Source organism: Acinonyx jubatus, chromosome A2 (assembly GCF_027475565.1).
Source record: "Acinonyx jubatus isolate Ajub_Pintada_27869175 chromosome A2, VMU_Ajub_asm_v1.0, whole genome shotgun sequence".
Taxonomy (NCBI): Eukaryota; Metazoa; Chordata; class Mammalia; order Carnivora; family Felidae; genus Acinonyx; species Acinonyx jubatus.
Window position 1 is genome coordinate 80,798,456 of NC_069383.1, and position 15,827 is coordinate 80,814,282.

General features: G+C 35.9%; 1 protein-coding gene across 6 annotated transcripts in view; it reads left to right on the forward strand.

The window, feature by feature from the left end:
- Positions 1-15,827, forward strand: part of PCLO (piccolo presynaptic cytomatrix protein) — a 419,937-nt gene that overhangs the window by 339,748 nt on the left and 64,362 nt on the right. For 4 of the 6 annotated variants that reach the window (XM_053218536.1, XM_027071762.2, XM_027071764.2 and 1 more), the window contains 5 exons: positions 6,336-6,429; positions 8,041-8,112; positions 10,101-10,281; positions 11,898-12,092; positions 13,282-13,464. In XM_053218536.1, the coding sequence (XP_053074511.1) occupies positions 6,336-6,429; positions 8,041-8,112; positions 10,101-10,281; positions 11,898-12,092; positions 13,282-13,464 (725 nt within the window). The remainder of the gene's footprint in view (positions 1-6,335; positions 6,430-8,040; positions 8,113-10,100; positions 10,282-11,897; positions 12,093-13,281; positions 13,465-15,827) is intronic. The other 2 variants (XM_027071767.2, XM_027071768.2) reach the window with 2 other exon arrangements.

A 15,827-nucleotide genomic window follows, 5' to 3' on the forward strand; every position in this document is an offset into this window, starting at 1 on the left:
TTTTGTAAATGTGAATACTGGTTGAAACCGTCTAGGATGTGCTGGTCACAATTTCAAAGATCTAGAAGTCACTTTCTCATTATATGTTTCATTTAGAAGTCACTTTCATCATCTCTGAGAACTGTCGATGTGAGAAGGAATTATAATGATAAGGTACTGATATTGTAGTTTTGGCTGAGGGGGCCAGTGAGTGAAGTCCTGAAGAACTTGGGTTTGAATTTTAGCCCTGCCTCTTAGAAGTTGTAAGCTTTCTCTAAAATGATTTCCTCTTCTGCTAAATAGAAATAATAATAGCACTCCCCTCCCAGGCATTTTGTGAAACAGAATAAACCACCAAAAGTGATAAGCATAATATCCAGCACGGAATAAACTCAATAATGGTAGTTGATATTATTGCCAATAGTATGTACAATTACAGTCTCTTAGGGTAATACCACTCAGAATTCCCTAAGCTACTCTAAAACTGGCCTAAATTTGTTATAATATGTGTTTATATACAAATATATATAATTTATATATAGGAAGTATATATACATATACACACACACATATATATAGGAATATATATATATATATATAAAAGAATATATATGGCCCATATATATATAAGAATATATATATATATGAATATACATATAGGAATATATAGGAATATATATATAGGAATGTATATATAGGAATATATAATTCCTATATTCCTATATTCCTATAATTCCTATATTCATATATATATATATATATAAGAATATATATGGCCCATATATATATAGGAATATATATATATAGGAATATATATATACGAATATATATATAGGAATATTTATATAGGAATATATATATAGGAATATATATAGGAATATATATAGGAATATATATATAGGAATATATATATAGGAATATATAATTCCTATATTCCTCTGCCCCTCCCCTGCTTGTGCGCACGCTCGTGCTCTCTCTCTCTCTCTCTCAAAAGAAAAAGTAAATAAACATTAAAAAAAAGTTGTGGGATTATTCATATTTCATGATTGGCTACATCAAGTAGCCAGTGGTCAGTTATCCCTACAAAAAAGGAGATACAGAAAGCTTGGGCTACAGCATTACACCAAATTATTTAACATCACTGTATAGGAAACTAAACAACTTTGAACTTCGTTTTCTTCAATAATAAAATGTAATACATCTGTCATTCTTAAAATTAAAAAAAAAATGTCCTGTGAACTGATAAGAATTTCATTGGTCCAATTTTCTGGTCTCCTTTCATTTCCTCTTCCTACCCTTGGATCAATATACTCATAAGCTCTGGAAGCCCAAATCGTCAGCACCAAGATGAGGTGAAAGAAAGACCAGGAAAGAGCACAAAGAGTGCATGAACTCAGAAGTTGTCCCTGGGTAATTAGGAAATGGAAATGAGCTTATCCAAAGGATCCCATTCGGGTTTTCTCTCTTTACACTGTTTGACAAAGTGCAGACCTTTTCCCACTAATGAGACTATGAGACTTTGCTATGATTGAAGCTGATATTAGCTATCATAATACCTTGAAGTTCCATTCCTGGCTAGACTTTCTCTAAACCTCCTTGTTAGCATATCAGACTATTTCCTCCAAGACCTATGTAAATCAGAAACAGGTGTTGTGTGCATTTACAATTCAAAGGCCAAAACTTGTTTCATTTCAGTGGATTTTAAGAGGAAAAAAGTAGGAGCATGTTTTAAGGATTCATCCAATAAACATTTCTTTAGCACAGACTGTTCCAGACACTGTGCTAGGAGCTGAGGTTAGAGTTGACAAACAACCATAGCTCTGACTTCAGGGAGCACAGGGGCAATGAAGTGATGTGCTAAAAACACACTACTTCACAGAACAATAGAGCTTATAAAATGGAATATGATATGAGCTTCTTTCTAATTTAAAGGAAAATCCTTAGAAGAGTAATTAAAAATAGTGTGTGTGTGTGTGTGTGTGTGTGTGTGTGTTTATTGGACCTACTGTATTTTTTCAGTAAAGAAATATGTATATGTGTATATGTATGTGTGTGTTGTGTGTTTCTATATATAAGTATGTGTATATATGTCTGTGGTCTTTGTGTATGTGTATATGTGTGTATGTATGCATGTATGTGTATGTGTGTATGCATGTATGTGTGTGTATATATATGTATGCATGTATGTTTGTGTGTGTGTGTGCATATATATATATATATATATATATGATTTCCAATAAAGGAAAACCAAATAAAACAAAAGAAATAAAAACCTTCAATATTTTAATTCTATGAGAGTGAAATAGAAAGAAGCCATCATATCCCATTCTTCTTTCTCATCTATATTTTTAAATTAAAAAGAGAAACTCAGAGTACTGTTTTTCTGTCAGTTTAGGGAAGAATAATTGAATTTCAAATATCTTTTTCTGCCTGTCTTAAAAGCAGATTTACTAATGAGAAAATAACCGGTCAAATTAAAAAATGAAAGAGAAAAGAAATTAGTCAAAACTTCAAGGGGATGAAGGTTAACTTTTCTTTATTAGCCCCATGCCCCATCTTGATTAATTGACTTTTTATTTTCCCTGGTTAAAAAACTTCTCTGATTATCAGATATGGACTCATTGTCCTCATTTAATATCATTATTGCCATCTTCCCAGGAGGGAGTATAGTATGTTTTCTGGACGAAGAAGGAAACAGAAAAGGAGCCCCACTTTTTCCTCACCCTCATTTATGCTCACGTTTAAGAGTCCCTCTGCTTGACCATCTTCAGCTTGTAAATCCAGATTCTGATACAGATGGGAGAAGGTGTGGAGAGTTTTCATTTGTGTGAGATGGCTACACAGCCCGATCAGATCATGCTCCAGGTGGTCGGTACATGGTAGTTAAAAAACAAGTGTCGTTGAAGGAGTGGCTTTGTGCGACCATCTCTGTGTCATAAAATTCAAGTACAAAAAAACTGCAAAGGATTTCATTATCATTTACACAGCTCAACCAGGAAGAGTGGAGGCCAGTTGTGTTTACCGACAATAATCCTAAAGGAAATGGACACATCGAGTCTGGAGAGAATTAAAGAATCAAATTCATTAATAACATAAAATTCTGCCAGTTTGGGTTATTCCTGAGTGTATCTGGGCAAAAAGAAATATTTATGGTAATTATCCCTGGTTCCACAACACTCTCCTGGGATATACTATTCAGAATTTCCCTAAACACCTCTAAAACTTGCCTAATTTTCTGTATGTGTCTATATACACACATATTGTATAAAATTTATATTACATATACAGGAAATCTATATATCTAAATTGAAGGGAAGGACTTTAGATTATTTGGTAAAGAAGACAAATGTGGCACTGCAGCTGATAAAGCCTGAAATTAAGAAACTGGTGGCTTATTCAGATTTTGTGAACCTAATCAAGTTCACAAAAAAAGTACATACAGCTTACATTTAAGAGCAACCAGTCAGTTTCCCTATGTCTGGATCATAGTCCTGCCAGTTAATAACTATGCCACCTTCCCAACAGCCCTTAATTCCATGGATTTTCAGTTTTTTCTACCCTGTCTCACAGAATTACCACGAGGGTTAAATGAGCTAATACATAAAAAGCATTTAGAACTCTGCCTGAGAAAAACTAAGCATTTAATGAATGTTAGCTGTTTTTATTTTAATGTGCTTACTTTATAAATTGCTTTTCACCCACGAACCAAGAACTTTTTAAAAATGTATATGTGAAAAAAACGTGAAAAATTGTGGTAACAATTATCCATATTCATAGATTCAGAAAAGATGATGGCTAATAAATCCTTTTCAAGACATTTTAATAATACAGACCATTTTCACATATATTGACAATATCTGGAATTTTCAAGAAAGTACTGGAGTTTACGTTTGACATTAATTCCCATCTTTTTAAAATATGATGCATTGAATTATTCAGCATTGAAAAAAATAATTTGCTGCTATTTACTGTATTATGAATTTTATCCTTAATGTTTCCCCATGATCTCATTACCTTGATAACAAACAAATAGTCCAAAACAAATAGAATTTTTAAAAGTCAGACTACCATATGTTTTTCTTCTAAGTATACCTGCCTAGAGAAATAGCCATGAATTCTAAAGTAGCTACCAAAGCTTGTTATTATCTTGAAAGTGCTCACATTCATTCTTCTGATGTCATCATTAAAAAAAAAAAATTCAGGCTCCTGGGTAGCTTGTTTGGTTAAGCATCTGACTTGGGCTCAGGTCATGATCTCATGGTTCGTGAGTTCAAGCCCTACATTGCTTCAGGTTCTCTGTTCCTCTCTCTCTGCCTGTAACCCGCTGGCTCTCACTCTCTTCCCTCTTTCCCTCTCTCTCTCTCAAAAATAAATAAAAACATTTTAAAAAACCAAAAACATAAGATATAAAGACACATAGCCTACCAAAGTTATTTTGAAGTTTTATTGGAAAATATTTCAAACTGAAAATTATAGGCAATAACAAATACCTCTGTTTTTGTTATTTGGTTCTATCAAATTTTAATATTCTGCTATATAGGCTCCAAATTTTTTTATTAAAAAACATTTTGTATGTACCCTCTGAAACCCTCTGAAACCATTCCTCTGTCCACCTGAGAAAACTACTAAATAGAATTTAATACCTATAATTCCCAAGCTGACTTATGATATTAATATATTTTTATTATATATACATGTATACATAGTTTACTGTATTAGCTCACATGATTTTAATTTTAAATCATAATACTTACTTTAGTTATCCTTCTGCAAATTTTTTGCTTAACTTTTTCTAGATGTATCTGTCTTGATATATGGAGGTGTATTTTATTCATTTTAACTGCTGCTATTTTACTGAATGAATATACTGTATATATCATATTATTAATATGCTGTTAGAAATAATGTTACGGTGAATGTTCTTGAACACATTCCTTGTGCACAGGTGAGGAGAACACATTCCCTGTGCACAGGAGAATTTCTCTAGATAGAAGTGGAATAAGTCAAAGTAGAATTTGCTGGGGGTTTGGGTACATAAACTTCACCAGTTTCATCTAAAATCCATCTAAATTCAGGTAAAAAGTATGTATCAATTTATACTATCTATAATACATGACAATTCCTGTGTTTTCAAATCATTGCATTTACACTTCCCCAAAATTATTTGCAATTTATCTTGAATAAAAACATTGTCAAATCCAGCTTTTATTTTTGTACAGATGAGTTGGTTAGAAGAGAGAAGGTCGATGCTTTATTTCTTAATTTGGATTCAGTTCACCATGGCTGAAATAGGAGGTCCTGGGAAACATGAGTTCAGTGGTTCTCATCCTTGGATGCACATTAGTTTTACCCAGAAGATTTTAAAAATTTTGATAGTCAAGCGTCACCCCAGACCTATTAGATGAGGACTCTTCGGAGGTGCCAGGCAAGGAGATATGGGTGCATGGCCGGTTGCCCTCTTTGCAGCCTTAGAACTCAGATTCCTAGCTAATCCCAGTATGCAGTCAATGTTGTGAATTACTGCCCCTGCATATCCTGGTAAGAAAGAGAAAAAAGCCAGAGACAGAAGAAAGACATTCTGAAGGTGGGATGCACTGGAGCTTGATTCTCAACAGCTCTGTCTAAAATGGATAGGGTAGATTGTGCCTGCGAAACAGTAAGAGGCATTCCAGGAAGTGGAGCGCATGAGACCAGGAACTAGCAAGAGTTAGTCTGCCCATAGCTGGGAACACACACCACCAAACCCAGGGAGAGGATCCAATCCTTTTAGAAAAGCCACCCGTAAAGTCAAGGCACATGAAAGAACTCCAGACAAGTATGTTGGTTTTCAGGACTCTGGTGCCCATCAGCACTGAAGTGTTATCTAGGACCTGAGATCGAAGGCTAGGCAGAAAATTCAGGAAAAAAGCAGTGAAGATTAGATAAAGGCCTTCTCTGTGGGGTAACATTGGCTAATAGCAACAATGATAGTTCATTCCCATCAGTTGATTGATGTCAAGTATAGATGTTACCATATAGTTCATGTAATTATCTCTTGGGAAAGATTTCCTAAATTACAGTATAGCTGGAACACCTAAAGCTTTTCTTTAAAAAACTACTTCAGGGCAAATAAAACCAAAGGCATCCAACATGTTCTTAAATTGTCATTTTTTATTCAATTTAAAATAAGGCTTAAGATGGTAAGATGAGGAGATGATTGCATAATGATTTAACACAAAGTATCATCTTAAAATGTCTGCACGACCTTCCTGTTAACTATGAAGTCATCAGTTAAGGTGAATAATCAATGTAACTTTTTTTTTCTGTTTTTTTTTTTGTTTTTTTTTTTTGTTTGTTTTTTTTGGCTTCTAATTCAGTGCTGAGTACAAGAGGAGGACTAAATATGTTCAAAAAAGTCTTAATCCTGAATGGAATCAAACAGTAATTTATAAAAGTATCTCCATGGAACAGGTATGCAATGATTGTTTTCTGTGACAGATTTAGGCTAATATAAGAATAGCAATGGCAAAAGTATTAAAAGATTGTAGTCTATCAATTTTGTCACACAGACAAGAAGGAATAAGTAAAATATATATGAGAAAGGTAGCCAGTGAAAGGAAATGGGTACAGTTCAAAGATCCCATGAATGTAAACGTGGGCATTTTGACAAAACAGCCAAAAAATAAGCAAAGACATAAGACCAGTGGAACATTTTCCACCAATTATTTCAAAATTTAAATAGTTCAACAGACTAGGCCATATTTGTCATATTTTGAGGGAAACTATTTTTCCAACTGGCTGTACATTTTTTCAAAATTTGGCCAATCTCAGGGGCACATGGGTTGCTCAGTTGGTTAAGTGTCCAACTTCTGCTCAGGTCATGATCTCATGGTCCATGAGTTCAAGCCCTGCGTTAGGCTCTGTGCTGATAGCTCAGAGCCTGGAGGCCTCTTCGGATTCTGTGTCTCCCTCTCTCTCTAGCCCTCCCCCACACTCTGTCTCTGTCTCGAAAATAAATAAACATTAATTTTTTTTTTAATTTGGCCAATCTCTTTTCTTTTTTTTCCAGTTTTATTGAGATATAATTGATGTAATACATTATATATGGTAATGTTAGACACCATAATGATTTGATATGTATATTACAAAAGTAATACTTGGCTATATTTGACTTTCATAAACAATACAAGGAAAAGATTTTAGTGTATATAAATATATTATTGATAGGCGTCTGTGTGGCATAGTCAATTAAGCATCTGACTCTTGACCTTGGCTCAGGTATTAAACTCACTTTTGTGCATTTGAGCCCGGCATTGGGCTGTGTGCTAGTAGCACAGAGCCTGCTTGGGATTCTGTCTGTCCTCTCTGCCCTTCCCCCACTTGTGTGCTCGCTCTCTCTCTCTCTCTCTCTCTCTCTCAAAATAAGTAAATAAAATTTTAAAAATGTATTATTGTACCAGACAACATTTTAGGAATTCTCTGTCTTCTCTAAATTGAGGCCTCGTAAGTCTGACATTGTGAAGCTGAACTGTACAGACCAAGACATACAGATGACTAGCCTCAAGATTATAAAGGAGGTTTAGGATTTGTCCTCTGGAAGATTTCTGATGTGATTGTGAAGTTGAAGCTAGGTATAAATTGTAATCTGGGTTCTTGAATTTAAAAGAAGTTAAATTTACCTGCAGAAATAAGGCAATGCTACTTACGTCTTTCGATGATTTATTAAAACCAAACAACTCTAATCCAAGTATTTTATCTAAATTACCTAGACAGTTTTGCAACCTATGAATTACATGTATTTAAAGAGCATTTATGGATTCTGCTTTTAATTTTTAAAATCTGAGGGGAGTGTTAGAATAACAGGAAATGAGTAAAACTTTGAGGTCTCTTATGAGCAAACACTAGGTTTGACTGTAAAACCATTGGTATTTCACATACTATTTAATATAAACCCACATTTTTAGATAAATTTGAAGTCCTTTTATATACTTCAAGGAAGTGAAAGTAAATGAATCTATAATAGAGTGTGATGAAAATTTATGATGAGGAATGGGGTTAATGACATTTTGATTTAAACTGTAGCTCAAGAAGAAAACACTGGAGGTGACCGTCTGGGATTATGATAGATTTTCTTCCAATGACTTTCTTGGTGAGGTGAGCATCTGATTTCCTTTTCCTTATTCGCTTTCATTATGAACCACCAATTAGAGCTTGATGCAAGCGTATTTCTTAACTTTATAAGATAACCATTTTGGGTAAAGCCCTTCGGTGGATAGAATGTATTTCCTGATTCATCCTTTTCAGTTGATGAATAGTAACTTGAGAAATGGTCTTCACTTTACCATTTGATGTACTTTATAAATAATTTGCAAGATGAACTAGTAATTGTTTTCATAGGAGATATATAATCATGCTGTGAATCCAAATGATTATGTTAAAATTTTGAGATAAACTTTATAAAATGAGCTAGATTTTTAAATTGCATTTTCAGGTTATTGAGTCGCTATTCCTCACTGAATGTATCATTGACTTTATGTGACATTTTACATTCTTATTTCTTTGAAGTATCCCATGAAAACTCTCAAAATATTTTACAAGGCAAAACTAGAAGTAGGAGAAGACAATAAAAAGGAATTTTATGTAAATTCACATGAAATCTAACCTCATTATTGAACTCTGGCACAGTGGTCAGATTCTGCATTTTTGGTTTGTTTTTGTTTTCATCTATCATTTTTCCAAAAATATATATTTTATTTAGTGATCTTTGCTAAAACAGAAGTTGTGAATTAATGTTAAAAAATAAGCCATAAGAGACTCTTGAATACAGAGAACAAACTGAGGGTTGATGGGGGGTGAGAGGGGAAAGTGGGTGATGAGCATTGAGGAGGATACCTGTTGGGATGAGCCCTGGGTGTTGTATGGAAACCAATTTGACAATAAATTACATTAAAAAAATAAAGAAAAATAAACCATCTCTTAAAAAAATAACACCTAGACAATATGATGTCCCTTCCCAGAAATCATAGAAAACTGTTATGTAGTCTAGGTGATGTGAGACCTTGTTTGGTTCCTAGACTGTATTTCTCTTTCCCATCAAAACTAGACCATTTGACCTTTAATTGCAGTCTCATGCTAGTACAGCCACTGGGAATAGTCTTGACCTTTGGACAGTTCTAGGATGCACTGTTATATCTGACTTAATGTCCCATTTCAGAAAACTGATTTATTGTTGTTTTTAAAATTGATTGTTCACATGAATTTAGAGCATATATCCATTGTGTTGGTTCTCATTATTTTATGTCTCATCAAATCTGAAATGCCAGCAACTCTAAAATGCACTATTACTTACGAATCACTAAGAAATAAAAAAATGCTGGGAAGTCTGAGTGGTTCATTCACTTAGGAGCCCGACTTGGGCTCAGGTCATGATTTCACAGTTCATGGATTTGAGTCCCATGTCCAACTCAAGTCCCGCATCTGGCTCTGTGCTGACAGCTCAGAGCCTGGAGCCTGCTTAGGTTTCTGTTTCCCTCTCTCTCTACCCCTCCCCCCGCTTCTGCGTTGTCTCTCTCTGTCTCTCACAAATGAATAAATGTTAAAAAAAAAAAAAAAGAAAAAAATGCTGCCAGTTAAAACATGACACAGTGCTTTCTCACTGTTAAGTTGTTAGTCATACCCCTATTTCAAAGATCAACTAAAGTATGTTTTAAACTACAAGGAATAAGTTAGTAATTTGCAAATCACCCATTCTTTTTTATTTTGTCCCTCTCATAACTAAAACCAATCTTTAAAAATGATATCCAAGTTAGAAAAACAAAAGATCCAAATTTAGTACTAGAATGTGTTCATTTCACAAAAGAAAGTTTTCTTTCATGAAGAATTGCAAGTCTACCTTTTTACATAATCTCCAAAATAATTAATAGTCTGAGATTTTATACAGTTCCATTTAACCAAGTGTTTATTAGACATCTATGATGCACAGGGCATTGTTCCCAATGTCATGCGTAAAGAAACACGAGGAAGACAGCCTGGTCGTCCTCAACATCATACTGTATCTTATATCCATGAATAAATTTCAGGTCACAGAAGAGAGTAATGAGTGAATTATATCAACCTCATTGACTTCCTGCATTGTTTTTCAGGTACTGATTGATTTATCTAGCACATCTTACCTCGATAACACTCCTAGATGGTATTCTCTCAAAGAACAGACTGAAAGCCTCGATCATGGCAAGTCTCATTCCAGTCAGGGCAGCCAGCAGCCTCCAAAGCCATCTGTCATCAAAAGCAGAAGCCATGGTATCTTCCCTGACCCATCCAAGGGTAGGAGACATTTCAAGTAGAAAAAGCTTTTGTCTCCTTGTTCACTTAGTAACTTCTGAATATGAATGCCTGTAGATGTAATTTATTTTGAAATGTTGGATTCTGTTGGAAAGTATGTAATATAATGTCATGCAAAGAGTGATTGATATGGAATAAGGAGTAAAGGGCGTTAGTCTCGGATCAGCCCATAATTAGGTTTACTACTTGGCGATCTTCACCTAACTCTGGTTTTGAAGCAGGATAATGGAGGAGTTTGGGCTATATGAGCTGTTGGGTTATTTCCAGCTCTCAGATTCCATGATACTAGGATTTTATAAAATGTGTTGGGTTATTCCGGAAAGAAAAATAAAAATCCTCAACAGTTCATTGACGAGACATACTCATTATTACCGTTGATGCAGATTTCTTCTAATTGTTTAAACCCCTATTTTTTCATAGGTATTTTCTTATTCACATATTATCTATATGTAAGCTATACATAATTTTGCATCCTGATTTTTACTTGTCATATCAAGAACATTTTCCCCATGTCATCACAACAATTGGTATGTTGAAATTTACTTAAACCTTTCCTAAATGTTGGCCTCAAGCTAATTCTATGATTTTTTTTAAAACTCTGATTATTATTTTTTTGAAATAATAATGTTATACATCGGTTTGGGCAATACACACAGAATTCCCATTTGAATGAGATTTTCCTTTGAGAGGTTTATTGCCAATTATCCTACGACATATTAATCTTCATCATAAACCGAGTTACTACCTGTATGAGATAACCATGTAGTATCTTCCCTAGATATATTGAACTATGTACAAGTATCAACTATAACTTTTTATACTGGACCTGAGTCTTGCTCCCTTCTCTTCTCAGAAAGTACATCACATTGAAAAGTGGTTCTTTGCACATTAGAAAGGAATGGGTCCCAATTGCATATGTTCTAGGAGATGGAAAACCACGAGGCCAAGTCCAGTAGGACACTGAGTTGATCTGATAAACCAGACTCCCATGCATGCTACAGATATGACTTATGACTGAGCTTTATAGATCATTTATGGATTCCACTTCCAGAACAACTCTGCCCTGATTAACGGTCTAGAAGATCATCAGCATAAAGACTTCTCTCCCTCTGACTGCCATAGTCAATGTGGGATCTATAGTCCACATTCTCTAAAATCACCCGAGACACGATTCTACAGTCCCCACACTTGATGTGTCCTATCGTGACTCAGGCCCCTTCGTCCAGGAATTCACCGCATTTTTACTTAAAACTCCTCTGTGGTAGTGGCAGCCTATCGTCTCCTGCCTGGTCCCTACTTGAATCGGCAGTTGCTTGCTAAAAGGTTAAGTTACCATAATTCATTTACGTGAGGATAGTCAGATGTATTTCCTCTTCTCACACTTCTCTCTTCTCAACATTATCATCCTCTTGACTCCCCTCCCCCACACGGCTTCCCAAATGTTTAATCACATTGCCGAGTAGGGAGCAGTCACATAAGTAAGCCCAACAGGCAGCGGCATTAACATAAATCTTAGACAGTTGCAAATGACGTGAGGCCGGGCTCGATGGGAGGAATGCTGGAGCCACGTTAACTCTGTTTCACCCTTTTGTAACCAGACATGCAGGTTCCCACCATTGAGAAATCCCACAGTAGTCCTGGTAGCTCGAAATCCTCCTCCGAAGGTCACCTCCGCTCTCACGGACCATCTCGCAGCCAGAGCAAAACCAGCGTCACCCAGACCCACCTGGAAGATGCAGGGGCTGCCATAGCCGCTGCCGAAGCCGCAGTGCAACAGCTCCGCCTGCAACCAAGTAAAAGACGCAAATAAATTCCTCAGCATGGCAGCTTAATGTTCATCTGTTGCCTTCCTTCCCTGCTGTCCTTCCCTGTCTGCTTTCTGTGTTTTGGCACACCCCGCTCACTCCGTTCTCTGTCCCTTTGTCTGTGTAAGGACAGTACCGATACATATATATGCTCTCTCTCTTATTTAAAATTTTTTTTTTTATTGACGTGGACCGCAATAAAACTGGCTGTTTCCCCTTTGTCTCCACCATCCATCCAACCTGGCTCATAGTACTTGGTAGCTGTGTCCGTGATGTTTGCAGACAACGCAATGTTGTGTGTCCTTTGTGTGTGCACTTTAAATATCCTTTCGAGTACAGGAATTATAAGCACACGTGACTGCCAGTTTTCCAGGCATTACACCAAAAAAGCACACACCCGAGCAGTTAGAGCAGATTGGAAGTGAGATTCTCTGAAAACATTCCAAAACTGGGGGCAGAAGAGTAATACCACCAGCAGGCAAATTCTTGAACCTGGAGGGGGAAAAGGCACTTCAAGCTTAAATACTTTAATGAATTATGCACGTGAAGTATTGTAGCTTTCCATGTGAGACACTTGCTAATCGTTTGACAAAAAAAAAAAAATCTGTGAAGAAAATCATGTCTCATATTTCCAAAAAATTACATAATATTAATATATGTATAAACATATGTGATGAGGCAGTGTGACCTCCTTAAGGAACACACTGGGGTCCATTTCGTTGGATCACACTTTGTGTATGATAACAGTGAATTTATTGGTTACTTTTTTCCTAGCCATTGGGTATCCTAGGACAGTCAAGATATCAATTAAAGAATAACAATCCACCCATCTTAACTGCTGTATTTTCATTTAATTTATGAAAATGTAGTCAACTGATATAGCAAAACTTAGTAAGAACAGAGATTTTACAAATGGAGGTACACTATTCCTTCCAAGAGACATCAGCCAGGCAATGAACATAGACTGATGTTATCCCCACGTCCCAAAGTCTTCATTTCCAAAGAAACAGCCAGTTTTAACCCCTTTAGTGCTATGCATGTGGTGTCATTTTGGCATTTGAAAACCCACCTTATTTAAAGAGAGCAAAAGATCACTTCTGTTTGCATGAGTAACATTTAAGCTGGTTCCATCTGAGGATACATACTCTGGGTTTCCATTTCACCCACACTGCCACAGCAGCACATAAAAGCGGTCAGTCTAATCATGCCAGGAAGCAGCACAGACACAGCATAGCAGGAATCCTCCCCATTCAAAGAACTCAGTCTGATAATCTGCCTCCACCAGCCAATGGCAACCAAGACCAAAGCCAGCTAGCCCTCAGGAAGGTGATGTCTGATGGACCAGTCAAGCCAGAAGGAGGTGAGCAGAAAGGCGCTATTCAAAGCACACAGCGAGAACATCCCCCAAATTTAAAGCCTTCCTCTTTTAATTTTTAGACATTGTCTGATAAAATATGTTTATCCCCTTTTTAATGTGCTTTTGTGGGCATGGCATTTCAGGACTTCCTCGTCGCTGTGTAAGTCCCAAAATCAGTCCCATGATATATTGACTACGGTTATTTGTATTTTTCTATGCACTGGGCATCTTTTGACTTCTGTTGGGAAATAGATTAACAATATTCATATTGCAGAATGGAATGCATGCTACTAACCTAATCTGTTCAAGCATGACTATAAATATGTTGCATTGTGATAAAAGTTTAAACTGCTCAAAATTCGAACTAGCATACCAGTTGGAATGTAGATCAGTGTCTGTTGCATATTATTTCAAGTGTAACTTTTTAAACATTCAGTGGATTTTGGAAATTCTTAGAGGAAAGTAAGGGAAAAATTGTTAATGCACTAATTCACCTTTACATGGTGAAAGTTCTCTCTTGATCCTACAAACAGAGATTTTCCACTCATGTTTCCATAGTTGTTAAGTGTATCAGATGTGTTGGGCATGTGAATATCCAAGTGCCTGTGTAATAAATAAAGTATCTTTATTTCATTCATAAACTACTGGGTTCTGAGCCATTGTTATATGATGCAGCTTAAAATGAGTGTGTCAGTTTTTGCTTTCTCATTTGATTCCTTGCAATAGAGTATTTATAGTTCTTGTTCCATTGCTAGTGAGATCTCTAATGATAGACCATGTGGGGAGCAGAACAAAGTTTTATGTCTGAAACATTATTAGCTAGATGGAAAATTACTGCCAAATAAGCACCAAGCGTACATAAACATGTAAGTAAGTGATAAGGGCTGGGCTGCTCAGTGATACTTCTGCTATGTCTTGCTCGAACATCTGATCTACTCTGCGGTCTTCCCAGGTTTCTGTTTGGAGGAAGACAAATCCCATGAGCCCTCGCTCTGGGGGGTGGGTGTATGTAAACTTGATTTCATAGCTGTGTTCAGAAAGGAAAGCAAGTTTGCATCCATCCCTAACTTGCCCCAGCATTCCTGCAGTTTTTCCCAAGAAAGAGTGCTACTGCCAGTGACAAAAATCAAATGAGGATGATTATAAAATTGTCTTTGAATTTAGTTCAAAAACATTGGTAAAATGAAGGTTTTTTTTTAATAGGATACTAGTGCCCCGTTATGTCCCTTCTAGCCCTAAAGTACTTGATTTTATGATTCTCTGCTTGTCACCAAATTAAAATCAAGCCTTATACTTTCCTATTGCATTCCTCTTTATTCTCTGAAAACCAAAATTTATAATAGGTTCTTGTTCCAACGAATCAGATATTTTGGGACAGTGGAAAGTACCTGTGGCATAAAACATAGTGATGTTTTCTAAATTAGCCTGGTGATTATCACCTCTGCACGGTTACCCTTTTCTACTTAGCTTACCAGTACTTTCCAAAAGTACTTAAAATCCCACCTGTGACTTTTTCTTCCATCAGATAAGTTCAGTGGATTTCTTAATGTTACTCATTTTCTTACTTCAGATAGTCCATAATGATAAAGGTCACAGTAGTCAAATGCTTCCCTTATTTCACACTCTATTTTTAATGATCATGATATAAGTATTCTATAGAATATTTTGTCTGAGTTTTTTCTAGATATGGTTAAAATCTATAGCAAAATGCTTTTAGTTCCCTTTATTTGAATAATGCTGTAACAGATATTCATATACATTTAAGGTGCCGTGACTGAATACTGAAGTCATTCTGTACTGAAATAATCAAGATAACATGCCGTGGTGAACATTTCTTGTTTAATTTTGTATTAGCAGACGATAAAGAAAGTGTCTATTTTGTGAAACATAATTATTTCCCTGCTACCATAAATGCACCAAGAATATAATTCAGCCATGCATTTTGCCAAACAACTAGTGGTAAACATGCTATAGGATCAAATTATATAAAATGCTGTGCCATTAGTTGAAAGCTTAGAAAAACTGGTCTGAGATGTAAACGTACAAAGAGCCGACGGGTTCCTATTCTCTAACCGCATACATAAGTATTATTAATTTTAAGTGTTCAGATAAAAGCCTTCCATTTCAAACCTCACAATGGAGTCCATATAGTCCCATTGGCTTTCTGATAATCCTGCCCTTCATTTGAATAGTTCTTCACATTATACCAAGTATGTTATCAGCCATCTTCTCATTTGATCACACCTAGTAGATGAGGTCTTCACTGAAGATCACCTTATCCCTTTCTTCTGAGTGAGCAGTCAGAGAGATGGCTAGGATCACGGGTAGAATACACACCCAGAAATTCCTAGAATTGGCAACCTGAC